This window comes from Capricornis sumatraensis, chromosome 5 (genome assembly GCF_032405125.1).
Source record: "Capricornis sumatraensis isolate serow.1 chromosome 5, serow.2, whole genome shotgun sequence".
NCBI classification, from domain to species: domain Eukaryota; kingdom Metazoa; phylum Chordata; class Mammalia; order Artiodactyla; family Bovidae; genus Capricornis; species Capricornis sumatraensis.
The window spans coordinates 67,600,880-67,628,512 of NC_091073.1; the positions used below are offsets into that span (position 1 = coordinate 67,600,880).

A 27,633-nucleotide genomic window follows, 5' to 3' on the forward strand; every position below is an offset into this window, starting at 1 on the left:
AATTTTATTTCCTCTTCTCTTAACATAAGATTTCCCCAGTCACTAAAGTCACTTTGAAAACACAGAAGGTGACTTTCATTCTCAGTCCATTAGTATCTTTGTGAACAGAATCATCTCTCCAACTCCTTGCACCACACCACCACGCAGATCAGTACATTTCCAGAGTCGTGTTCTAACCACGAGGAAGTCTATCAAATAAAAACATGGCTTTTAACTTTCCTCCACATGAACTGCTGCGAAATGGGCCCTGTGGAATTGCAGGGCCACTGGGTCATGCAGGGCCCCCTGGGAATTCCAGGTGGGTAAGAGCTGTGATGATGGCAAGTTTGGGTCAAGAACCAGGAAAGGCTGGGATTAGAAACACTGCCCTGAACACAAGCCCTTATACTGTTTGTCTAGGCTCCTCTTGACATGATGTAAGCCTCCAATATAAACAGACCCAGCAGGAACTGAACTTCCCCATGCAGGAGGCTCTGGCCTTGCTCAGAGGTGTCCCTGACAGCTGCTTCCCTGAGGGGGCCTGCAAAGCCAACAGAAGTGCCACCGAGGGGCACCTGGATTCCTTTCAGATTTTACACCCTTGGCTTTTTAAATCAAAACTCAATCTGACTTTACTGTGTGAATGTGGGATCTCTTTCCACTCATCTCTAATCCACCAGACAGACTTACAAATCTACAAATAAAAAGCTGATTTTTTCTTTTTAAGTTGAAGAGGCACCTGAAACTAATTTTAAAAAAAAAAAGAAAAAAGATTTGCTAGAGAGAGTGCTAAGAATGTAAACTTCTTTTCACATAACTTCCATAACCTCAAATCCTTACCAACCTCAAGCAGAAGAGCAAAGGACACATCCCCCCCCCCCCGCCCCCCACACACACCTTTGAGATCTAATAAAAACTAAATTTACCCCTAAAGCCCTGGTTCACATCCTATGTGCAGCCTTTCCACCTGAGCCCAGGGCTACCCCACCTCTCACCTTGGCTGTGCACCGGCCATGCTTGCCCACACCTCACAGTTCACAGCACTGGAATTCTTCAGCTTCTAGCTCGTGTACCAACTCCCCATGCCTCAGCCAAAGTCAATTCTTTCTTCTAAGCCCCCAAAGCAAAACTGACCACATGGCTCAGATTTTCTGAGATGGTCAACTTCAAATACTCTATCCTATAGTCACATTATGTTTTTCAGTATGAGGGTTAAAAATCTGGTCACCAAACCCACAGTATGCTTATGAGGAGGCACTTTCTACCCTAGCTTTTGTACTTCAGTTTTTTTAATTTTTAAAATTTAGGTAAAATTGACCTATAATTTCATATTAGTTTTGTGTGTACAATATAATTCTGTTTGTATACATTTTGAAATTATAACCACAAGTCTAGTTAACATCACTCACCTTCAGTTCAGCCAGTTCAGTTGTGTTTTTTTCTTGTGATGACCCTATTGTTAACTATAGTTCCTTTTTACCCTAGCTTTTAGTTATAATGTATTTTTAATGCCTAAACCAGGCCTTAAACTCCTTACACATAAATTCTGTGTATATTTCTCAGTGTCTGACACACTGTCTTGTACACTGGAGGATCTACCTTAATATTGGATAAACGGATTTATCTATGTATTACCAACAGCAATGACTGGTATAATCTATATTAGATATCAAATATTTTCTAAATGAAAGGTTAATTCATTAAATATTAAATTTCAGTAGGAAAAATATACTGCCCCCACTGAACTCACAAAAATAGTTAAGTCTGATAAATGGTGTACAGCAAATAATTTAATAGAATTTTGCTTAATCAGTTAATTAGTTGGATTATGAACAAATTATCCTGGGTAATCCAGGAAGGACAGATGCTATCACAAGTGTCCTTGTAAGTGAAGGAAAAAGGCAGAGAAGAGTCACACAATGATATGGTATGAAAAGAACTCAACTCACCACTGCTGGCTTTGAAGATGATTTGATTCCTTCAAATCAAGGATTCCTTCAAATCAAGGAAAATGGGCTACCTCTAGAATCTAGACTAGCATGAAAACAGATCCTCTCGAGCCTTGAGAAGGAATGCAGTTCTGCCAACACCTTGATTTGGACCCACTCAGATCCATTTCAGACTTCTGACCTCCAGGACTTGCTAAGATAATAAATGTGTACTGTTTTTAAAACACTCAGTTTGTTTACAGAGGTAAGAGCAAAAAAATGAACTTAGCAAAAATCAAGGCAACTAGCCTGGAGAGACTAGCTTGTACCAGGCAACACGCCAGATGCTTTCCATAGTTGCACTATCTCCTTTAATCCTAACTACTTGTCTACACATGCTATATTATTACCCTAATTTCTTAGCAGTGAATCTGAAGAAACTGACATGTTGCCCATGGTCTCTAAGCCAGTTAGCAGTAGAAACAGTCCAACCCAATCTCTGTAGCTTTGAAGCCAGTGCCTCCACTCGATATTTCCATTTATACCCTATACCACAACATCCCATGCAGTCATTGTTGTTAACAAATTGGGATTACAGAGCTTTTAGGAAATATGAAGATGGGTATAGACACTCTTCCTTCCAAGTGAAAATGAGTGTATCCATTCAAATGTAGAGATTCATAGGCACCCTGTTCCAAGACTAACCAATGACCTCCTAGGAGTTCATGAACCCCAGTTTTACAATGCCTATCTAGAAGCTAATTATAAACTATATTATATGGTTCTGTCATTTAACGTGTTTACACTTCATCTCTCCAACCACACTGCAAGTTCCTCAACTCAGGGTCTGTATCAACCTTTTATCCATGTCCTCCATGACACCTTCCAGAGTGCTGGAAATTCACTGGGTGTTAACACAAACTTGTTATAGAAGATGTATTTTTTATGCTCTCTAATCCAAGCCCTGACCTTAAAATGTCTGCTGTCTTAAAGCTAGAAATTACTGTTTATCAGAAAAGAGAACTTTTTACCTGAGAGATGGGTTTCTCATCTCTAAATTAACCTGTCTCCCAGCTTTGAAACCACTTTAGAGCTTTGTGAACATTAAGTTGCTTAGAATAGAGTCCTGGGTTTGAATCCCAGTCTTGCCACCCACTGACTACAAAATCATGTGCATACTACCTACATAACCTCAGTCTGTTCATCTGTAACATGGGTCAAAGAACAACTACTTTGCATGGTGGTTATAAAGACAGCATTGTCAAAATGCTGAGAATATAATAGATGCTTACAGAGTAGTCATTACTGGTTGCATCATTATAAATGCTATGTAAATCTTGCAAATCCGCTGCTGGCAGAAATAGAACTGGAAAAGACTGTAACGTACTTATAAAAGGTAAATGTGTTGAAAAGACAATGTTGAGTTCATCTATAAAAGACAAACAAAATGTAGATTTGGAGCTTGAATGGAGTAAGTCTCTAGACCAAAAGAAGATTGTTACCGTGATAGTCAGACATGGGAAAGAAGGCAGCTTGCACAAGAACAGGAGACCAATCTGCCCAGGATGGGTAGTTGCTTCAGGAGATGTAAAACACCCCAGCCATCTAAATAAACTGGCCTGAGATTTATTGTCAGCCTGAGAAGTTTAAATTTATTCCAAAGAACCAGCATTTCTTAACATGTTTCCTATGAAACATCAATCCTGCCTGTTACTCTGCCAAAATAAGTAGAAATTAAAAAAGAAAAAAAAAAAACCTCTGCAGCCCAAATTAGTTCGGGAGGACTCTATATTCCATCATCCTCCTGAAAGTTTACCCTGCACGCTGGCATGTAAAGGGCTCTGAGAATTCTGCAGTGAGGAAACACATTTAAGTTTACTTGACCCAGCATTTCCCTAATGTATTTAATCATAGAAACGTGTTTTGAAAATATTACTCATGAGGATCCCTCAGCACTAGCATTTTATAAAACAAACTTTGAGAAATTCTGCAAGAGGCCAGTCAAGAAAGCTGGTGTAGTTTTCATAAAAGCCAAGTTTGGGTTCTGACAGTGGCTTGCAGAAAGGGCTGAAGAAGAAAAGGCAGAGGTTAACCACAGGGAATAGGATGAGGGGCTGGCTGCCGTGGGAATGGGAAGGAAATTATTTATTAGAAAAGCAATGCAAAGAGACAATCAACCAGACCTGATGACTGATGATCAACATGGGAGAAAAATGCCGAAAGTATGAGAAATAACATTAAGACTCAAAACCTGTGCAGCTGGGATAAAGGGGTGCCAGAATTCAGTCAACAGATAGGGGTTGGAAACAGCCATCCATCTCTCCATCCAACTCCCAACCCGGATAATTTAGAGAATCAAAGGTAGCAACTGTTAATCAAATTCAAACAAGTCCTTTGTGAAAGATGAGTGTAGCCTCCAAAAAAGTGAGAAACTGAGATCTGCCATATTCGTATCTTGCCAAGAAGTCCTGTGTTAAGGACCTGGAAATCTAGACAAATGTGAAACCAGACTGAGAGAGTAACTGCAGAAGGGGTACCGTGGAGGCAGGGCCATGAGCTCACAAGATGAGAAGGTACAAAATAAAAGGAGGGCAGACATGTGCATTAAGGAGAAATACGAAAGGGCAGAGCAGAGGAGGGGAGCAGCGGTTGGGGGAGGAGCGCATTAACCAAGAAGGGGACCTGCATAAGGGAAAAGATGATACTACTCACAGATATAAACTTCCCATCAAGGGGAACCACAGAGTGTAGTTAATAAATCATATCTCCCAACTGCCAGGGAAGGTTAGAATTCAAGTACTGTAATCCAAGAAACTGAAGAGATTCAGTGATCTCAAAGACACAGATACGCTTTCAAAAGGTGAATAGATACAAATGTTTTCAAATAACTGTGGCGGATTCACGGCGATTTATGGCAAAACCAATACAATATTGTAAAGTAATTAACCTCCAATTAAAATAAATAAATTTATATTAAAAAATAGAAGCCCCTAATTATGTACAGAGGAAAGAAATTGGCAAACTTCATATATACTTGGCAGTAAACCTCCAACATGTAGTCAACAAAGAATATATAGTAGTGCTTAAAAGTTTGGGCTCTGGAGTCTCATGGACCAGGCTATTGGCATCTCACGGATCAGGCTATTGGCTAACACACCTTGGAGGAGAGCATGGCAACCCACTCCAGTATTCTTGCCTGGAGAATCCCATGGACAGGGGAGCCTGGCAGGCTAAAGTCCACACGGTTGCAAAGAGTCGGACATGACTTATTTTTATTAATAAATACACCTTATTTATTAGTAACTTCTCAGACCCTCAGATCTCATTTGTAAAATGAGAATAACAGTAGCTTCCACTGCATGGATTGTTGTGAGGATTAAGGAACAGAATGCATGGAGAGCATTTATCACGATACTTGACACAGATTTACATTCAGTAAATTGCTGCTGGTCATAGGAGCAATTGCAGCGGCAGCAGAGTATCGGTTTTGTGTTGTTCTTATTTTACTCAGAGGAAATGTGACCTCCAGAGAGGTATAAGTCTGCCTCAGGTTTGCATACAGTAATGTGTAATTTACCATACAGTTTTTTCCACAAAGTATATTTTTCATAGTTTGGGATTTGTATTGGTTTGCCACTTAGCTGTGTTTTATGTTCACTACTGCGAACAGACTTTGTTCATAAGTTTCTTTAGAAATTGGTATTTGCGTCTTTCTTGAGATTCAAGATGGCAGCCTTGGTGAAATGTACCATATATCTAGTAATGAATGTATACATATTTTTAAGTATAAAATATACTGTTCCAAAATTAGGCAAGAAAGTCACTTTTAATGAATGATTTAATAATGGTATTATTAATAATAATAATATTTAATAATAATGTTAAAAACATTTTCCCAAGAAAAATTCCAGGGAGAACATTCAATATTATAGAATGAATATTGGAGTAGGGAATAAAAAATGTTCAGGTTTTCATCCTTGTTCTTCCAGTTAATACTACCATTAGCCCCAACTTCCTTACCTAAGAAGTGGGAAGGTTGCCCTTACATTAAGGTCCATTCATTTATACAATCCCATGATGCTAAAATGGTGATGAGCTTGACTGGCAGAGAGATTTTGTTCTTTCTTACTCCTGATGGAATTTATACACAGTTATTCCAAATTTCAAATTACATGTCTTTTATTATTGTAAGTAAGAAGATTTGGGAGATCTTCACTTACTACTGGAAGCATCTCAACCTTGAGTTTCCAGGAGGAAAAATGAATAACGTGGAAAACCATGCCAGTTTGATTTTTCATTGAGCACAGAGCACACCAACTTCTCTGCACCTGAGCAGAAAAGTGAAGGTATTGCCAGGAATAGGAAAGCATGGGCATCTGAACCTACATTTCTTCCTGGGTGGTGTAGAGGGAAATGCTGTCTAATTAGAAACTTTTCCTAAAATTCTTCTCTAATCTCTAATCCCCACCAGTCAAAAAGCCCTCCAGACCTTCTCTTCCCTTCCTAACCGAAACTCGTTATCAAATCAAACAAAATGACTGAGAAGTCAAAGATAGAATTTCCAGTCCAAGCCCTGGGGCCAGACTTCCTTGATTTGGGCTCCATGACCTACGTTGGGCATCATTCTTAACCTCAAAGTCTCAGTTTCCTCGGCTGTTAAATGGAGCTAATGACATTTACTTGGCCATAAAATGGCCAAAATGACTGTGAGGATCAAATAAGATAAAAAAAAAAAAGACAGCCTAGGACCTGTTTCAATACATAGCAGATGTTAAATAAACATTGGCTGCTGTTGCTATTACAGTTACTGCCATTATTGTTAGACAGTGATGATGGTGGTGGTGATGATTGTTAATAGTCACAACTTTAGAAGTACTAACGCCCTGTTGAAACTGACAATAGGTCATGGATAAAAGAGAACCCCTAATAACCTTAGGGCCCTCCAACTTTACATCAGTCTAGAGCCAGAACATTTAAAGAAACAATATTTCTTAGAGCAGTATATAAAACAGAACATAAACTCATTCCCGCACTCCCTTCTAATGCCGTTCCTGCCTGTGTGGGGTTTCCCAGCTACCACTTGTGGTACAGTCGGGTTTTATTTGCCACCCCGTCTGCTGGGTGAGCCTCAGGAGCAGTGACAAACCCACCTCCAGATGCTGGAGCAGAAACTTCAGTGGCTACTTAGCTTAACACCTCCTCGGCAGGGCTAAAGTCAACACCACAAATTCTTATTCTACAAGCATCTTGGGCTCCGGTTTCAAATTTCCTCGCTTTCCTGAGTTAAGGACAGATTCCTGGCGTCCAGGGACCTGGAGTTGCTTACAGTCTTGGAGGCCAGAAACCTTGCTCAAACTCAGCATTACTAATTTGCAGAACCTCTGTCAGTGGAGACTTCTCATAAAATGGACCTCAAGGTCACTATTTCATTAAGTTGTTGCAGTCCCCCCTTCTACAACTACTCTTTAATTGGAGATCGCTATAGCCATGCTCGAGAACTTAAGAAAGATGTGCCAAGACCAGCTAGGGCAATTCCACTTTGTCCATGGTGGGTGCAAGCAGCATACAGGGGCCCTCCTGGACAGCAGATACCCCAGTGCTGCACACAGCTGGAAACCTAACTCTTGGGGGTTTTAAAAAGTCACCTGGCAACTGTGAGCCTCCTTGTACCCTAAGTTGCTGAAACCTAATATTTCCTATTACTTGTGGGACATGTCGTTGAGGTTATTTCAATTAAATGCACATCTGTGCTCAGCATACCCTACCCTCCTCTGTGTTATGTAATCGTGAACTTTCCTTTGGGGTTGGGATTCTGATGGTTAAGACTGATGTAGCTACAGGCACAGCTTAACAGATCTGAGATAGTCAGAGACTGAGCATCTATGTCTGGATTACCTTTGGTTGCCTCTGATCTAACAGATGGTTAGGAGATTAAATTTTTTCTCAAAGTCAGTCTTTCTCCTCCCCCGCGCCCCCCACACACACCACTCCATCTCTTATCAGTGAAAATTTTGCCACTGAGTACTATTTCCATGTATGAAAACAGACATTCTGCCAGCAAAGAATTTATCTGATTCAGGTCTCTGTTGGGTGGCTAGGTCAAGATTCTGCCTACGGTTTGACAACACACAGTAAAATAACATTTTACACAAAACCAAGTGCTACACACACAACAGACAGTGGCCTTCTTGGCACCCAATTCACAGTCCTGTGACACTCAGCTCAGGGAAAGCAGGACTTGCTTTAAGCTATAGCTCATACTTTGGCAAGAAACAGCATTTGCACCAAAGCTTCATAAAGTTTGTTTAGCTCACTTCAAATATCTTATTTTCAATAAATCCTCCAAATCAAGTTTAATTCTTTTCAGTTGGAAAAAGAGAATGTCCCATGTTAGTAAAAGATAGTAATCCTTTACACACTTTCTTCAGGTCTGATTTTAAGAGGACTGTCTTTTTATGGAATCATCATTGGTCTTTCAGACTTTGAAGACTACTGTACTATGAGGAGTATAACAATTTTGTACCTCAGTCATTGTACCTGGGTAACTATAAATTACTGTGAGCACTGACTTGAAGGAGAAGCCTATAAAACTGTTTTACATGTTTGAGTTTTCTCTTCACTGTTCCTTTCAGAGGTCTGAGAGAGCCTCAAACACTACCAAGGCAGATTAAGCCAGTCAATAAGGCAGGAATTCTATAGGATTTTAGAAACAGATGATGCCATGTCACTATTGGAAATAATGCAATACTCATTTAACTACTGCAGATAACCAAAGTAAGTTTTAGATTGGATGCTATGTAGTCAGTCCATTTTATTTATGCATGTGTGCATGTCTGTGTGTGTGTGTGTATGTGTGTGTGTGTGAGTCGCTCAGTCATGTCTGACTCCTTGCGACCCCATGGACTGCAGCCCACCAGGCTCCTCCGCCCATGAGATTCTCCAGGCAAGAATACTGGAGTGGATTGCCATTCCACATACATAATATGGGCTTCCCCAGTGACTCACATGGTAAAGAATCTGCCTGCAATGAAGGAGACCCAGGTTCAATCCTTGAGTTGGAAGAGCCTCTGGAGAAGGGAATGGTTAACTCCAATATTCTTGCCTGGAGAATTCCATGGACAGAGGAGACTGGTGGGCTACAGTCCATGGGGTCAGAGTCGGACACGACTCAAGTGACTAACACTTATTTTTATCTTGCCTCCTTCCAAAAGAGGATTGGGAATAGCTTACATGCATCCGTACTAAATAATCCAAAACATCCAAAGGTAAAAGACATATAAGATGAAGTCAGGAGAAAGTGTATTACTCAAAAGCCGCATGCTATTGGAGATGAGATACAAATTTATTTCTAGCTTCCTAGCAAATAAAACAGAGATGGTGACTTGAATCAATTGAGACATAATGATACCTTTATAATTTTTTTCTAGAGCTAGGCAATGAAAACACTGAAACACATTCAATTAAATCCAAAGGCTTCTGCAATGTCATTTTTTACACCAGTAAAGGTCAGCCTCACTTTATGCCCCTACTCCATCTCATCACTGTGTTAAGGGACACATGTATACCTGTGGCTGATTCATGTTGATGTATTACAAGAAACATCATATTGCAATTATCCTCTAACTAAAATTAATTAATTAAAAGAATCAATGTATTGTTAGTATCATAGGTGTTTGTTTCTGGATTCACCTATGCTGTTACTTCTGTTTAGAGTACCAGTGGTTCTCAACCAGGAGTGACGTTGACCCCCAGGGGACATTTGGAAATTTCTGAAGATACTGTTGGGTCGCTACTGACATTTAGTTGGTAGAGGCCAGAGACACTGCTAAACATCACAGAATGCACTGGACAGCCCCTACCGCGAAGAATTATCTGGCCAAAAAATCAATAACACTGAGGTTGGAAACTCTGCAGTAACTAACGGGGTATATATATGTGCATGTGTGATCTTATTTGAATGAGACAGAAATCAGTCATTTTTCTGGTTCTAGAAAATACTAGCCTTAGTTTGTACTTCAAACTTCATTTGCCTGTTTTAGAAACTCATATACCAGAAGAGTTTTCATAATTGACATAGGAGGGAAAAAAACGAGCTCTAAGGTTTATTCTGGATCTTGGATATAATGACAAAGGAATCTCAAAATAGGAGGTCTTTAGACTGCAGCTGAAGGACATCAGAATAAGTCTACCTGAATGTGCTATGAAAACCTAAGCATTGCTTAAACAAAACTGGAAGTCATCCCATCTCAACTCAATCTGAACAAATAAACCTCTCCAAGTAGAATGTGTTTTACAGCGTTGATGGAAGAACTGCTGGAGAGCAAGAAAGAGTAAACAGACGGAAAGAACACCAGAGGAAATTGAGACATTGCCATCTGATGATATCACCTCGATTTGGACCAAGAACCACATGCCTGGACTCATCCCATATTGACCTGCTGGACGCAGGTGCACAGAGTCAGTCATCTCCTTGGCATCCCTCCAGCTGGGTGACTTCTCCCTTGCCAACTTGCCTCTCTCAGTGACAGAAGTCACAGGCTCATTTACGTGTACAACATGTATACTTATAATACGATGAACAACACATGTCCAATCAATATTTAATATGACCAGTTAAAAATCTGGTTTGGTTTTTGTCATACTCATCCTTCTATTCTTCTTTTCTTTCCTTTTTGTTTTCTAATAAGTCACCAGTATGCTATTAGGTGGGCCAAAAAGTTTCCTGGTATTTTTTCTGTAAGATGTTATGGAAAAATTCGGAGGAACTTTTTGGTGAACCCAATATATTTGCAAACATTAGCCCATAGTGGATAAACTAATAATGAAATGTAGCTTTCCTCTCAATGATCTCAACAATTATCCTTGTAACATAAAGTCTGGTAATTTAAGATTTAGGCTATTTCTGTACAAGCCTGGCCATACATTTTCTTATTAAGCTGATAAGCAGTATTCCTGCCTGACAGCATGAGGCGGGAAGATGTAACCTGTCTGTTCATTGGCGGTTGGGCTCTACTTAAACTAGGAGATACTTTCTAGGGAAATGTAAACATCTTCATTGACATGGATACAGAGGAAAACTTCCTCAATTTAGGCTTGACTCTGCACATCCAAAAAAGAATTAAGCTGGAAGTGGCCTCCAAACCATCCATAAACAAAATTTCCTCAGAGAGTCTCTGGGAAGATGATTAAATGTAATAGTTTATACATATGTTTTAAAATCAACTGGTGTGTTAATCATAGCTAATTCTTCTTCCTGCATAATTCCCAGGCTCTACTAATATACTTAGTTGGCCTCCTTTGACTTAATGTATGTACTTCCTTGTCTTGAAAGAAAAATTATTTTATTAAGTTTATAACTTAATTTTCCTTAATTCAGCCAGCACTTTTATCCAGTGTACAGTGCATAATAGTTTAATATTTCTCAGTCTCAAAAAATAGTGAGATAGATATATGTATGTGTGAATAGCAATATATGTATATGTGGTAATATATATAATGAACCTATGTACCTCTTGTCTAAAAAGAAGAGCCAGGATAACTCTTAGTAATATAAACTCTGACTTCAGACAAGTGAAATAAACAAACCTGTTTCCATGTGAAAGCTGCTTTCAACTATCATCAAAGCCCACTTAAGTCTGAATGGCTCATAAAATACACTCCAATAGGTTCTATGGCTGGGTTAATCCTGCTTATCATACTAATTTGACAGTGACATTATGAATACTCCTCCTTCAGTGAAACATTTCAGAAAGCTATCTAGAAACCATATGAATGTGAGGGGACTGAAACAGTGGTTTGCTAACAGATCTGGGCACACTTACATGTGGGGGTAACATGAAATCTGTTGCTATGCTGTCTAAGTGGTGAGTAGTACAGTCCCAGATGGCTTTCAAAATGGCCATGTTAGAGAGAACCTTCAAGAACTCAGTTAAAAATAACAGGATGGCTACATCATTGCCAACCAAATGACCTCTTGTTTTCTCTTTACCAAGAACATCACAGGATGTGCCCAAGTGAAACAGCAATGAAGCCGTGGTGAGGGTAAGGGAGAAAGACGGGCAACTGTTTGGCTTCATAAGGAAGGAAGGAGAATCTCTCCTAGGTTATATATAATGTTTGGTTTTACAGGATATCATTATCTTTTAGTCGCTATGGCTGCAAATGCTATTAGCAGTTAAAAGACACATCAAGCTATCTATAGTGATAATATAGTGAAGTTGCTCAGTCGTGTCCGACTCTTTGTGACCCCATAGACTGTAGCCTGCCAGGCTCCTCTGCCCATGGGATTTTCTAGGCAATAGTAGTGGAGTGGATTGCCATTTCCTTCTCCAGAGGATCTTCCCAACCCAGGGCTCAAACCCGGGTCTCCTGCACTGTAGACAGACACTTTACCATCTGAGCCACCTGGCCCTTCCTAAAACCTCATCAGACCATTTGTCTTCTAAATTTCTCATAGCAACAAATCCCAGCAGAAACATCCACATTTGTCTTAGTTGTGCTTCTGTGCAAGGGTTACCATTGACTTTAATTGTCTGTAGCAAGGTAAGATGATCCCATCCTATTCCTACAGAAATAAAAGAGGCTGAAAACTTACACCACCATTTTTCTTGTTGTACTATAAACTGCAAAATAAATATTAATAACATATTTTCAATAAACTTACTTTCAGTGCAAATAGGACAGCATCCTTTCCTGTTGAGAATTTTACCCTAATCAAGAAAAGGAAAAAAAAAAAAAGAGTTCAGTGTTAAAAATCAGGGTCTGCTGAGGACAAAACTCTTTTTTAAATCTCATACCAGATAAATCAATGAAATTCATCCAAGCTGTATTTGAACTCGATGCCCAGATGGTGATGATGGTGGTGAAAATGAAGTTTTAAGTATCAGGTTCTCCAGCCAGGCAAAGTCATTCAAAAAGCTTTCCTGTTTTTATCCTCAGAGAAACATAATCCCTAGAGGTTTCATTGGTGTGATTTTTCTCACTGGAGGGAAGATGGAGACAGTCTGTATTCCACCTTTTCACTGATACTCAAATCTAGCCCTCTAGAGACCAAGTGCACACGTATAGAAATGGGAATTAGCTGTCAATCTATCAATCTATGCAAAGCTTTCATTCTGTCTCTGCTTATTGGAGGGAGCCAAAAATAAACAGTAACCCAAGCTTGGGCCTATGTATATGAACAATATCTGTGCCACAAATGAAATTCAACCTGATTCCTTCTTTCAGAGAGTGGTATGCTATCCCTGACTATTATGTAGTCAAAGCCAAATGGGGCTAAGGGTTTTGAAATGCTGAGTAATTTTCCATTACTTTTCTGGAAAAACAGTGTAATCTCCTCTACTGCATTTCTTCTAATGATTGACATTTAAAGGAAGATGCATAATCTCAGGGCTCTTGTCAGAGAATGACATTGCTTTATCTCTGACTCAGTGGAATCGCAGGGGAAAAGAAGTGTGGAAGAAAATGGACATTCAGGAAGCACATGGTATGAAACAGACATCCTACTAGATATATTCCTTAGGTTACCTAATATCAGGCTAACTGTAAGGATTTAAAATAAGTTAATATTTAGAACAAATTATAATTTTTGTTATTAAGATGCACAAAAACTTAGTGAGCTGAGCATTTTCCTTCATATGAAGACATTGATGTCATGTAACACAAGGGTCAGTTCAGTTCAGTTCAGTCGCTCAGTCATGTCCGACTCTTTGCAACCCCATGAATCGCAGCACTTCAGGCCTCCCTGTCCATCACCAACTCCTGGAGTTCACTCAGACTCACATCCATCGAGTCATGGGATACCATCCAGCCATCTCATCCTCTGTCGCCCCCTTCTCCTCCTGCCCTCAATCCCTCCTAGCATCAGAGTCTTTTCCAATGAGTCAACCCTTCACATGAGGTGGCCAAAGTATTGGAGTTTCAGCTTTAGCATCATTCCTTCCAAAGAAATCCCAGAGTTGATCTCCTTCAGAATGGACTGGTTGGATCTCCTTGCAGTCCAAGGGACTCTCAAGAGTCTTCTCCAACACCACAGTTCAAACGCATCAGTTCTTCGGCACTCAGCCTTCTTCACAGTCCGACTCTCACATCCATACATGACTACTGGAAAAACCATAGCCTTGACTAGATGGACCTTAGTTGGCAAAGTAATGTCTCTGCTTTTGAATATGCTATCTAGGTTGGTCATAACTTTTCTTCCAAGGAGTAAGCGTCTTTTAATTTCATGGCTGCAATCACCATCTGCAGTGATTTTGGAGCCCAAAAAAGTAAAGTCTGACACTGTTTCCACTGTTTCCCCATCTATTTTCCATGAACTGATGGGATCGGATGCCATGATCTTCTTTTTCTGAATGTTGAGCTTATAACCCAAAATCAAACCTAATTTTGTGTGACCTTATAGGCCAACTTTTCACTCCAGATTTTTAAGATGAGAGAGGTCTCCTCTTAATCTTTAAGAGAAGTTAACATTTATTGGATATCTATATAGTAGGAAAAAAATGCTGTACTTTCTTCTTTCTTTATCTCATTTATGCTTCACAACAACTCTCTATATACAAATGCCCCTTCCCCCTCTTTACAGGTAACTAAGGAAACAGACCACAGAGTGGTGGCCCAAGATTTGTGTCAAGCCCTGTTTCACTACCTGTCGATTGCATCAAGAGTAGACTTAGGTACTTAAAAAACAAATCACACGAACAACAGCAACAACAAAGATGGCAGTTGATAATTAAAGAATTAGAACCATGTCTGATGCTTTAAAAAGGTACACTAAAGGCTATGACAGGTTTGAATGAGACTCAAAACTCCATGCCATGCCACCCTCCATGGTTTGGGGCAACATGACAATTTCATGGCCAAGAGCTCTGTTGTCTGTTTCTATGTGGCACAGAGGACTCCTTTGGCTTCTCGTACCTGAAAGCAGTTTAGGACAAATCCAAAGGAGACTGGTTCCAGCTGATGGAATGATGGCATACAGTGCTCTGTCTGAGCCAAACAGAGCTGTTTAAACCAGGGCCCCAGCAAAGGGTGACTCTGATTCCCTGCATCTGTACCTCGACAGAAACACCCAGTTCCTTTCTTCAGAAAGTGAGAGAGGGGCTGGAAACATCACTAAATTAGCCAGGGAATAAATCAAGAGAAAGCTATGATGTCTGGCTCCTGAGTTACGTGGAACTCGCTGAGGAATTCTGGACACCCCATGAAAGCACCAGTAAGAAGGGCCTAGTTAACAGCACCCACCTCAGGGGGGCAGGGACGGTGGGGCAGGGTCTCAGCATCAGACGAGGTTGGTCCTGTGACTACAGAGGAAGTCTCAGGACATATTAACAGTGATGGAATGACTGTCATAATGAACTTGTCCCCAGAGGAACCCTCGGTCCTTCGCACCAAACGCACTCCTTTGCCCCTGGGGGACTGTCAAGAAGGGAATGCAACCACACAATCCTTCTTCAACAAGGCATGCAAACTTCTGGAAAAAGATGTATAGTAGCCAGGAAAGATTGAGCAGGAATTTAAAAAAAAAATCTTTTTTTTTTTTTTAATTTCCCAAAGCAATGCAGGGAGGGGAAGTAAGTGTTTAACAGGATTTCCATGGTAAAACTAAATTATCTTCCAAAGTGCTCTGTGCTGGCCCCTGAGAAGGCAAAGTGTGAACCAAAGGAATGATTGGAAAACTGCCTAGAAACAAAAAGGTGGGCCCTGAGGCAGGAGCCAGGCACTGCCTGACGGGCTCTGACAAGAAGACAGGGGTGGGGTGGGGGTAGGGGTGGGGGAAACGCCAGGCCTGCGCCTGGAGGGACGGATGCTCCTGGCCCAAATATGGTCCACAAAGAAGAGACAGGAACCGAGATGCTGGTAACAGAAAGAGCGCTGCCTTCCCCCCGGCAAGAGGTCTATACAGACCACCACACCTGCCGCAAGTGGCAGGACTCAAGTGAAGCCGGGAACTCCACCAGGGCCTGCAGAGGCTGGTTACTCGAACCACCAGGCTGGCTCAGCCTTTTGTTTTTGTCTTGTAGAATAAGGAAGCCCATTATTACTAACATGTGCCGCAGGAGTTCATTACCAGTGAGGGTTCCCCGAGGATGGGCAAAAATGATGTGATACCATTTTTCCCAATGAATATTTATAAGCAGACCATGCTCAACTCTCCTTATTGTATCTCCTGGTTGGTTTTTTTTTTCTTTTATGGGAGGTTTTCAGTTTTATGTCTGAGGCTTTTTAAAGCAAGACTAATTAGGGTTTCTTTTTTTTCTTTCTTTTTTCCTCCCCCCTTTATTCAGTTGTGCAATAGCAACAGCTGTTGTTTTTTTGTGCCTCATTTGGCACTCACGTAAAAACAGCAACTTTTTGTTTATAATAATAACAGATGTGAATAAAATTAAAAGCTGTCTCTGACAGAGAAAGGAAGACATGGCCTGAATATATGGATGTATTTTTTCATTCACTGGAAGGTATTGAATAGGCTTGACATTTTCCCAAAATGCATAAAACCTTGAAAGGTTTCAAGTTGCTGAGGTGAATTCAATGAAGCTCATGCTTTGGAAGATAATGGATGCTTTATTCAGGGCACTGGAACTATGGGTTTCTGAAAAGAGATATTTCCATAAAGACGCCATTTCCATTCAGGACTACAACAGAGCCTGGGTTGGAGAGAGAAAACTTCAGAAAAGGGATTGGAGGGTGCCACTGGGCAGGTGAAACTCCTTGGGGAATTTATTAATAAACAACCACATATTCCTTTGAATGGCTACAGGAAGAAAACTGATTTGAAAAGAAAGAAAAAGAGAGGTAAAACGAAAGGATCTTTTATGATATTCAAAAGGAAACCCAGCAAAAGACACGAGGGAGCTGCTCAAACAGAAGTTGGAGACATTAAAACAAAAAACTAGGAGAGATCAGTAAAAAACAGAGCGAGGTAAGAGATATTACCCTGTTAGGCTAGAATCTGGATGAGAACCATAAAGAACAAAGAGCAAGCTTTGCAAAGGACACGTGTCTATTTGGGAATTTGGAAGTTTTGGAGGATCTGAATTCTGTGCTCAGAAGATGGGAGGTGACCATGCCACACACAGGATGGTTCTCAAGATGCTTAAAGAGAAAGTCAACCTGCAGACGAACCTGGGGGCAGCTGCTGATGGGAACACACTGCTTCTTGCGACACTCTGTCTTGCCTTTCACACAAGCACAGATGGTGCAGTTGACAGACGACCACATCTCTCCATCCTGCAAGGGAGACCACAGAATCTTCCATAAGCTGGAGGCTGATGGGAGCTAGTCCACCAGGCTAGGATTTGTCTGTCAAGGAAAGCATTTCTTCCCTGAGTGATGATTTCCATCAGTAGATCGAATTACTATGAGGTGTTTATCTACATCTAACTCATCTGATAGAAATGCTAGATCTTTGTGTGTGTGTGTGTGTGTGTGTGTGTGTGCATGCACTTCCCCTCCAGGGTATAAAAAAAAGAAAAATGTTTGTACATCAAACCAAGTCATATTTGCATCTTGCTCCTTTTGCATTGTTTACTTAGCTTCACCCTGGGAGACAAACAAGACTTTTCCTACATGATGCAACAAGGGTCTAATTTTTCCATTTGATAGGACTGAAAAGTTTGAGTTCTCCCAGATGCCAGTAGTTAATTGAGACGTCCGGAGGTGGTTAGTTCATTCCCAGATGTGACATGGTTCTGGCCCACATGGGGCATGAACATGCAAAGAACAGAGACTAATCCATATGACTCCCATTGCCAGGCAGACACCTGACCAGCAAACCATCTGAAAATGTGGAGCACAGAAAACTCCCAAGAGCCATTCATCCCATGTCCCTGCCTGTCTGATACTCTCCTCCTAAAGGGCTGGGTAGCACTTGGGACACATTTTCTAGCCCAGAAAAGGCTGTTGGAGGCATCTCTTTGGCTTATTGGATTTATAATCTGCAGTTGCCAAGTGTTCAGCCACAAAAATCCTGTACTTCTGGGAACATGCAGGAACGTGTATTCTTGCTTGTGAGAAAAAAAGATTATGGGCAATAGATTTAGGCCTGAAAACAGAGCAAGGATTCCTTTCTGGGCTTCTGGATCTGAGCAGCAAATTTTATTAAAAACAGAAAAACCAGCCCAGATCTTTGATGTTACCTATGCCTCTTACTCTTCCTTCTCATTTTTGGAAGGTATTTTAAGGACTGCCTATGTCTCTAGTGCCTTTTATTTCTCTGACTGAATCTGTTTTAAAGGGCATCTGACTATTGAAAATTCTCTGAGTGCACATTTCTAGGACTCCATAAATTACTTCAGGCCCCATCCATGTATACAAAGGAACCTTTTTGCGAGGAGCCTGGAAAGCACTTTGCACAAAAGAGTCATCAGGGTGAGCCTACCGCATCTGGATGCTCCAGAGACAGAGGATGACGTGTAAAGAGGATACATGAGTAGCTCTGGAAGCCTGGTGGAACCACAACACAGAGATACATACACACATATACACACGGGATGCCCTTCCCTTAGGCATGACACATCAAGTCTTTTTACAGATGTCGTAAGAATCAAGACTCTCCCTCCAGCTCCATAATAGGAAATCTAGCCAAGTGCAGAGGGCCTGAGGTGCCTCCTTCTCTGACTTGATTCTGAGGGTCTCAATTCTCAAGGGTACCCTGAGATGACACCTTCAGGTGCAGAGAAATTCCCTCCACCCATGGGGAAAACAGACTAGACGGGCAGCACTCTGGACAAAGTCAATGATCTTAATCCTAACATTTAAATGGTCACTGGCCAACTTCCCACCCACGCCACTAGGAAACAGTGTAAAACACACCTGAGACGGGCAGCAGCCGACCCTACTCACTCAGCTGGGGCAGGACTCTCTCATCTTGGTTCAACTGCTCTGCTGGCCACAACCTCACCCAAACATCTTCCAAATGGGAAAATCTCTCTCTGATAAAGGAGCTTAGTGGAAAAGTTCTAAGAGAATCAGGATCTCGCCAAGGAGCACCACGCATCTCTGACTGCTGTCCCCAGGCACTGGGTACCCATAGCTGCACCATCCAGGGGACTCCTCAGCTCAGCCCCAACCACTGGCCACCACATTTAGAAAAGGCAGTGTTTTACAGGTGTAACATATGTTATAAACCAAAAGTAAAGCCAAGAAAAACACAGACAGTTGCTTCTCTACCCCTAAGTGTCCTTGACTCTAAACATATATGTACATATAATATAAATAAATACTTTTATACACATACATACATGTATACACAAAATGTGAAATTTTGCAATCTGCACTTTGCTAGGAGCTTTCTACAACTCAGTATCATACAGTAGTTCCCACGAGCTTTGTTCATGACATACCCGGAAAATCTTGTTGCCAAACTTGCACACTTTGATGTCTTCCTGGGGCACTCGTAGGAGGCAGTCATCACAACAGGCCTCCTCGCCTCTGTCGCAGCCACCAGGGTGGGAGCACTTTTTCTTACACACAACAGTGGAGTCCTGGGGGCCCAAAAGCAAACTGGAAGTTAAAAACAATTTCCACCTCCACCAGACATCCTACCTGGTCTTCCTCTGTGTGTGTTAGTCTCTCAGTCATGTCTGGCTCTCTGCGACCCCATGGACTATAGACCACCAGGCTTCTCTGTCCATGGAATTCTCCAGGCGAGAATATTGGAGTGGATTGCCATTCCCTTCTCCAGGGGAACTTCCCAACTCAGGCAGTTTCTTTACTGTTTGAGCTACAAGGAAGTCCTGGTCTCCCTTTAACAACCCACAATTAACTTCTTTAAAACATATGCTGAAGATGTATGTAAAAGTCATTCAGTCATGTCCAACTCTTTGCAACCCCATGGACTACACAGTCCATGGAATTCTCCAGGCCAGAATACTAGAGTGGGTGGCCTTTCCCTTCTACAGGGAATCTTCCCAGGGATCAAAGATACCATATTCTAATTCACTGCAATAAATCTTTCATTCACCTCAAAATTTTATTTGCTAAGCATCTAGACTAGAAGAGGAAGCTATGAAGAGTGTGACATATGCCCCCCACTTTCCAAGGGCTTATCAGTTAATGCTCAAGAGACTGACAGGCTACCCTGCTCCAGCCACTGGGTAAGAAGGCCCAGTGCACTGTGGACCAACCAGTATCCTTCCTTTTTCCTGCCCTTCTCGTCTTTTGCAACCCTCCTTAACAGTGTTCCCTCACGGCTCCCCCATGGCTTTATGACACCTTCTAAGAGCTGACAGTAAACTCAGGATATCTTTGATCAAAGAGTAAAAATTTAGAGCTCATGCTCCATGTGAAGATGAAATTCCTTAGTGTGTTCTGTGTTCACAAAGGAACCAAACAAGCGATTCTAAAGCTAGGCCTGGGTTCTAGGGGTCTTCCATCAACTGTGTGACCTTAATCAAGGACACTTAAACTCTGAGGGTGACAAGTCTATATCTGTAACATTAAGGAGTGTGGCTTGAATTCAAAAGAAGTGGCATTCCATGGACAAAATAGTCAAGTGAGTTGTACTTACTGACTCATTCAACAATGCATGAGAAAAAAGTTCAGAGGACCCTAAGAAAAGTAAATTTTTCCAGTTCCCCAGCCAAAAGCTGAAATTTCACCTGGAGTAGAATATCAGGTGGAATGACTATAAGAGCAAAATATTTATGAAACTTAGAAGAAGACAGGATGGAGGAAAGAAGTGTCCCAGGGTAGATTGGCAATGACCTCAAAGTGCTGAGTTAGTGTGAACAAAGAGCAGGGAAATGAAAGACCAAACCCCTCTCCAAGATGTAGACCCAGTCAGTAAGCTTGGAGAGAGGACTCACTTTGGAGCCTTGCATACAAATAGGTTGTGTAAATCGACGGATGTAACTTCTGCAACTACTACATCAATTCTGTGACTTCAAGAGGCACTTCTGGTACCATCTACTATACTCTCACTAACTTATCCTCTTAAGATTAATACAATGAGATGATCCTTCAAAAAAAGGCATTTGTTATTCAAATCACACCACACAGTGGATAAGATATAGAACTGAATAAGACCAGGGTAGAATGCCAGCTCATTTATTAAGTGTATTGTCTTGTACAAATCCATCCCCCTGTGCCCCGGATTCCTCATCTTCAAAATGGAGATGATAACACTTCTCAAGTTTATTGTGTAGTTTAATGGAATATGCAAAGTACTTGGCACAGTGCCCAGCACATGGAAATAAGTCAACTCATAAATTGGAAAAAAAATCCTTTGTCAAATTGCATGTTTTGATTTCAAGTTTGAAAAACAAAGGCACTCACCAGCTCTAGAATAATGCATACTTCATGATAGATTGCCCAACTTTCATTAAATATACACCCACAACCAACCATCCCCCACCACACACAAACACACACACACAGAGTACCATTAGATCATTGCCTGGAACTGGATTAAGCAATTAGAATACAGAGATGGATGGATGTGCGCCTGTCCTCAAGGAACTCACAAAGAGGAGATAACCATCTGAACAAGGACTATATAATAATGTGGTAAAAAAAAAACTGGTAAAGGTTAGGGCTAGAGAAGATGCAACAATTACCTATGTAGGTGGGTTGGGAAAGCCTCACTAGAAGGGGTGATATCTGAGAAAGGCTGCTGTAAATGAAGAGGAATTTGCTAATCAAACTCAAGGAAGATGAGGACACTGCAGGCAGACAGAAGCCTAAAACTGAATTGTGTTCAGAGAATTGTTTCCTGTACCTGCCAAGGCACTCACTGGATGGGGATACTGGAGAGGGAAGCTCTAACAGGTACAAAACAATCCTGATCACCCCAAATGATTGCAGCCTGATTCTTCAAGTATTCCATTTCCTAAAAATGACCGTGAACTCGTACTCTGATAAAAAACATCTTGAAGGAACAGTTTCAGTTACGCTTCTTTTGAGTATTGGGATATATTGGCTAATCACCACTCAAAGAATCTCTCAAAGAATGAGACCCAAAACGCTGCAAGCATAACTAATTTCCACCCCTGGGATGCCTGGCTTTTCTGCAATCAAGAAAATCGGGAATGTGATGTTTCATCAAAGGCTCAGTATCCCCAAGAGGAAGCTATAACCTGTGAAATTCCAGGAGAGAAAGAGAAGTCCAGAGGATGGAGGTCAAGACAACAGAAGGAGTGGCTATATGTTTAGCACAGGATTCTATGAACCATGAAAGAGAGGAGAGGGCCTCAGGAAAGTACTTCCAGTCTTCGGAATTACTTGCTGTTCAGTGCTAGGGAACAGACAGTTCAGCCCGTACTCGGCTACTTCCTTGAAAATGCAGTGCATGCTCATTAACAAAGCATGCCTTGAGTAATCACGAACTTCTGAACTCTAATTCAAGCTATGATTGACAGTGAAAAAAGTTCTTCTTTCCCTCTACAGACCTCTGTTTATTAAAAACAAACAACAACTATCACCCCCAAAATGTATTATTCCAAACTCATGTCACACAGATGTTTCGGTTAACTTGCTAATGAATGGTCCTAAAGTCCTCCGTGTAAATGATTCTCTTCTCGGTTTCAGAACTGAATCACCACATAAACATAGTCTAGGAATGTGTGATGTGCATAATCCCTTTAAATTTCTGGAGCTGAGGAATTCTTTCTTTACCAGTCACTAGATGTGTGGTTGCCTTTTGAGAAAAGTGTGTAACTTTTTTGTGTGTGTGGACTGCAGCACACCAGGCGTTCCTGTCCTTTACTATCTCCTAGAGTTTGCTTAAATTCATGTCCATTGAGTCAGTGATGCTGTCCAACAATCTCATCCTCTGTTGCCCCCTTCTTTTCCTGTTCTCGATCTTTCGCAGCAACAGCTTTTTCTGATGAGTTGCCTTCTTTCCTCTTGCGTGTGGTTAAAGCCATTTTTATTGCCAGGTGTGTCAGAGAATTCATACTGAATAATTAGAGCCAGAGAACACTGCCATGTGCATTTATCTGATTTTTATAAGTGCTTCAGCCCCTCAGAGTTTAATTCTCACCCCCAGAGCTCTTATTGGTCCTGGGAAGATAACAGTGATTTGTAATTTGGATCCTATGTCTAAACTTCCTTGTGAACATGCAATATAATTTTACAGATAAAGTGGCATCAGTAATGCTTTGTTACCATAAATAACACATTATTATGTTTGGCTATAGCGTTAACATTAAAACCAAAATGCTATCCATTTTGGACCACAGCCCCTCAGAACCATCTTACCTTGCAGGTACACGCAGTGCAGTTATCATAGAGAAAAGAGGATCCATTGTCATAAACATCACTGCGAAAGAGGCAGCTTCCAAATGGGAGGTCAAACACTTTCCTTTGACCTAGAAAGAAGCAACGGCATAGTGTTAGCAAGACAGAGGTCAGGACTGTCCCGCTTCATCATCAGCAATTATAGCACAGGACTGTTAAGCATTGCCACAAGACCAGGTCAATCCAGTGCACAAATACAGAGCCATGGGTCACATGTTTCCAGGGGATTCCCAGGAATCATGACTTCAAAGAGTTTTTGCTAAAGAGAGTTTGATTCCATACTGAATCTTGTAAGTTCAACAAATCTTTATTATGAGTTCATCTTAGTGAGCCATGATGACTAAGGCATCCTGTCCCAGTGGAGCTTAGTTTACTGGGGAAACAAACCCACAAAAGATGATTTCAATACAATAAGACAGTCAGTTCTAGAAAGAAGCCACTCTAGGAGCTGTGAGAATGGGAGGACAGAGAAGACTTTTTGGAGGATGTGCTGCCTGAGCTGTATCTTAAAGAATGAGTAAAATTATCCAGAAAGTGGGTGTTGGCAGGGAAGGGGCAGGAGAAGTCAAGATATCCAAAGAAGACTAGGATGAGCAAAAAGAAAAACTAATGAGATAGTATCTCAGTTGAACAAATGACAAGTCCATCGGCATCAAGGGTGATGCTAACTCAAAGATCACAGAGAGGAAGAATCCAGCTCTGTATACCCAGTGTTCAACCTCCCACAGGCTTCACACCTCTTGCAGAATTACCTTGGTTTTCGCTGATGTAAGGATATGATTGGTGACCCAAAAGGCGAAAAAAAATCAACCCCAAATAAAGAGTGCAATTCAATTTTCTCCTTTCTTTCAGTATTTGAGTTTCTACTCTCTGCAGTACATAAAAATATCTCTGAAATGTTACTTCAATTAAGGACTAAGTTGAGAAGTCAAAGATTAATCATCACTCATAAGATTTATACCCACACTCTTCCTGTAAAAAGATTAAAAGCAATCTCTATTTCATTGGAGACCAAATGAAATGCTTAAGTATCTATAAACACATATGAAATGCTATTCTCGGAATTAGAATTGTTGGAATTACTGTTAGTAGGTGTCAACAAAAATGCCATCTTCCCGTTAAAAGTCAACCTCAAAGCTGGGATACAGTATAGATGTAGAATTAAATCATTAGTTTAGTTCTCCCTACAAGAAGCAAACTTGCTTCAAAAGATGATTGTGATAATTTTAACTTGGGTCCCACATACAGACTCCCAGGTGATCTTGAGCTTGATTTCTCCAGGCCTGACTTAGTTCACTTGTCATAAAATAATATCAAAATGCCTCCTTCCAATAACACATTACCATCTCTAACTACAATGTCAGTGCTAAAGTACACCATCAAAAACTTTTTTATGGTTAGATAAAATTTAGCATAATGACTGTATGTGCATCTAACAATTAGCAATATCCCAACTGAAACAGGCATTCTTCTGTGTATACTCAGGTTCTAAGTCTTTTGAAGTTTGTAAAAATTTACAGATTAAATCAGAGAATTACCTGAAAAACACAGAATTCATCCTTTCTCTAGGTCTTCCTCTAGGTAACTCCCAAGAGTTGTCTGAAGCATCAAAAATCTGTGTACAGGACACCCACCTATCAGAATCACACCTGTCATATCACACCTTGATTTAGGACACTCTATAAAAGTATAAGAAACACCCCTAAGCAGATTTTTTTTTTTAATTTACTACAAAAATGATGGTGACATTATTTTTCACTGCTTGAAATACTGTCCTCTATACTATTCCATCAAAGATATATTTCTGTCCTTTAAGAATTAAAAATAGCTCTGCTTCAACTGAGTATTTGTTTCAAATTGTGACAACATGGTTTGCCTTGTCCTGCCTTTTATTATATATATTATATTATATTATTATCATTAGACTGGTGGATTGATACATCAGTAGACTACTGAACAAAAAAGGCTTGAGTTTAATCTCCCTGCACAAATATGACCAATGGCAGATAAGTATTATCATTATTAGAGGTGGTATAATTCAACTAGGCTTCCCAGGTGGCACAGTGGTAAAGAATCCACCTGCCAATTCAGGAGACGTGGGCCCAATTCCTGGGTCAGGAAGATCCCCTGGAGAAGGAAATGGCAGTCCACTCCAGTATTCTTGCTTGGAGAATCCACATGAACAGAGGAGCTTGATGGGCTGCAGTCCATGGGGGTCGCAAAGAACCATACACAACTGAGCAAGTGAGCACACAGCACGTATAATTCAAATATGATCTTGGGCTGTGTGACTCGAAGAGGTGCATCGGGTGCTCTATATATAGAAACTTCTGATGAGGCTGTCATTGAAAATGAGAAAAGAGAGGAAAATAGTGCAAAAGGCAGGGGTATGTCATGTGAATGAATCCTGCTCAAGGGAAAACTGAACAGCAAATCAGTGTCCAAAAATCCAAAAGTCTAATTAGTCTAAAATTTCAGCATCTACTAAGCATTGCTGTGTTTCCCCCCACCCCGCCTTTTTTTTCCTGTCTTCTGTTGTGTGGGTATGTTTCTTTCTACTGTCAAAGAACATACAATCTTACCTAAATCCCAAAGTCATCATGGCTCAAAATAAGATAAAACATTCAAAAGAACAGTTCAGAGACTCTGTGTATAGCCTAATCTAAGCCATTTCCACTTTATTCAGCTGGGGCTTAGCCCAGCAGTAAAGGTCTCATTTGGGAGGATTAGGATTTTTGAGTGTCCTAAGACTTGCTGTTCCTTTTGTAGTCTGACTTATGACCACAAATAGACAGAAAAATCTGCATTTAATACAACAGTCATTGTTCATATGAGAATCTGATCTGACTCAGCATATCCATGATACCAGCTTAAGAGCTTTAATCAAGCTTGCTGCTGCTGCTAAGTCACTTCAGTTGTGTCCAACTGTGTGACCCCATAGATGGCAGCCCACCAGGCTCCTCCATCCCTGGGATTCTCCAGGCAAGAATACTGGAGTGGGTTGCCATTTCCTTCTCCAATGCATGCATGCGTGCTAGGTCACTTCAGTCATGTCTGGCTCTGTGCGAGCCTATGGACAGCAGCCCACCAGGCTCCTCTGTCCACAGGATTCTCTAGGCAAGCCTACTTATCTTCAAGTTGAGGCCCCAAGCCATGCCTCCTCTGGGATGACTTTCTCACTTAAATGGGGCCCTGTTTCCACCATGACCCACAGCGTGATGATTTCAACAACCGTGAACTGGCTACTTCTCTTCTGGGGGCACAAGCACACATGGGCAACCCAAGAAGCACACACATCAGTGGAAATGCCTTCAGTCAGTCATGTCTATGCAATTCTCCTTTGTTCTGATAATATCTATGAAATTACTTTAAAAGCAGGTGCTTGTTTGTGTGTGTGTTTGCGTGTGTGTACACAGAAGGAAGGCAAACATTATTAGATGAAGAGTTAGCAGCAGAATCCTTCAAAGAAGAGAAGGCTGCCTTCATTTAACAAGATACCTTTATTGGCCAATTCAACTGTAGAAAGATAGACTTCAGGGTATGGGTATGATAAGCTGGGAATGGTAAAAATAAATTCACAGGTGTTTTGGATGGAGGAAGGAAAGTATGACAGAAAAGACAGAAGATTCCAGGAAAGAGTGTGGATAATAAGGATTGGAGGCTGGGATCCACAGAAAAGAGACAAACAGTGATATTTTCCTAAAGGTAAAGTAGCTGAGACATTTTAAGAACAAAGCGAGCTTAATATTTCAGTTTCTGTTATTCATTGCGCTTCCCTGAAAAGTAATCAGCCTCTTACTGTAAACCTTCAGTGAAATCCCCTGCACAAGCCTCGATTCAATAGCACCATAGAATGTGAAAAGACAGGGTGGGGAGGTTTTCCTGAAAGAGCAAAATGATGTTGAAGAAGCAGATGGAGGAGGGAAAGGAAGAGGAACAACAAAAGGGAAGAGAAGGAGGAGGAGGTGGAAGAGGAAGAGGTAGGGAACAAACAGAAAAAAGCAGCAGGAGCAGAAACACAAAGCCAGCGGTGACTAGAGAAAATGCAAGCCCCCTGCCAAGGATCCCTGGAGATACCGGTGGGGACGCTGCATGTTCTATTGTATTCATTTGATGGATCAAGCTACTTTTACCTGAATCTTAAACAGTCAAACTCAATCAACTCAGTGACCTAACGGCCACATGGAAGAAGCTGATATATAGATTACGAACAAAACCCAAAGGATTCTGCGCTCTAGAGACCCTCCATCCAGGGTGTTTCTCTTCAGGTGGTAACATGCATGCTGCTCTCCATGTTACCTGGAAAGCTGAGAAGCAGCAGATTAAATTGTGGGCTTGGGAATCACAGACACTCATGTTCAGGAGTCAACTCCATAGCTCACTAGCTGTGCTTGCTACCTTCTAGGAATTCTACTTCTTTCTCAGCACAAAACTAATCATGGTCCCTATATTATTAATACACATCAGAATTCTATACTTAGCACCTGTATGT

At 41.0% G+C, this 27,633-nt stretch overlaps 1 protein-coding gene across 3 annotated transcripts in view; it reads right to left on the bottom strand.

Annotated features, from left to right (window-relative positions):
* BMPER (BMP binding endothelial regulator) overlaps positions 1-27,633 on the bottom strand; it is a 255,226-nt gene that overhangs the window by 83,126 nt on the left and 144,467 nt on the right. For all 3 annotated transcript variants that reach the window (XM_068972505.1, XM_068972503.1, XM_068972504.1), the window contains exons 8-11: positions 23,103-23,212; positions 19,247-19,387; positions 17,028-17,132; positions 12,571-12,616 (exon numbers count right to left, since the gene is read on the bottom strand). In XM_068972505.1, the coding sequence (XP_068828606.1) occupies positions 12,571-12,616; positions 17,028-17,132; positions 19,247-19,387; positions 23,103-23,212 (402 nt within the window). The remainder of the gene's footprint in view (positions 1-12,570; positions 12,617-17,027; positions 17,133-19,246; positions 19,388-23,102; positions 23,213-27,633) is intronic.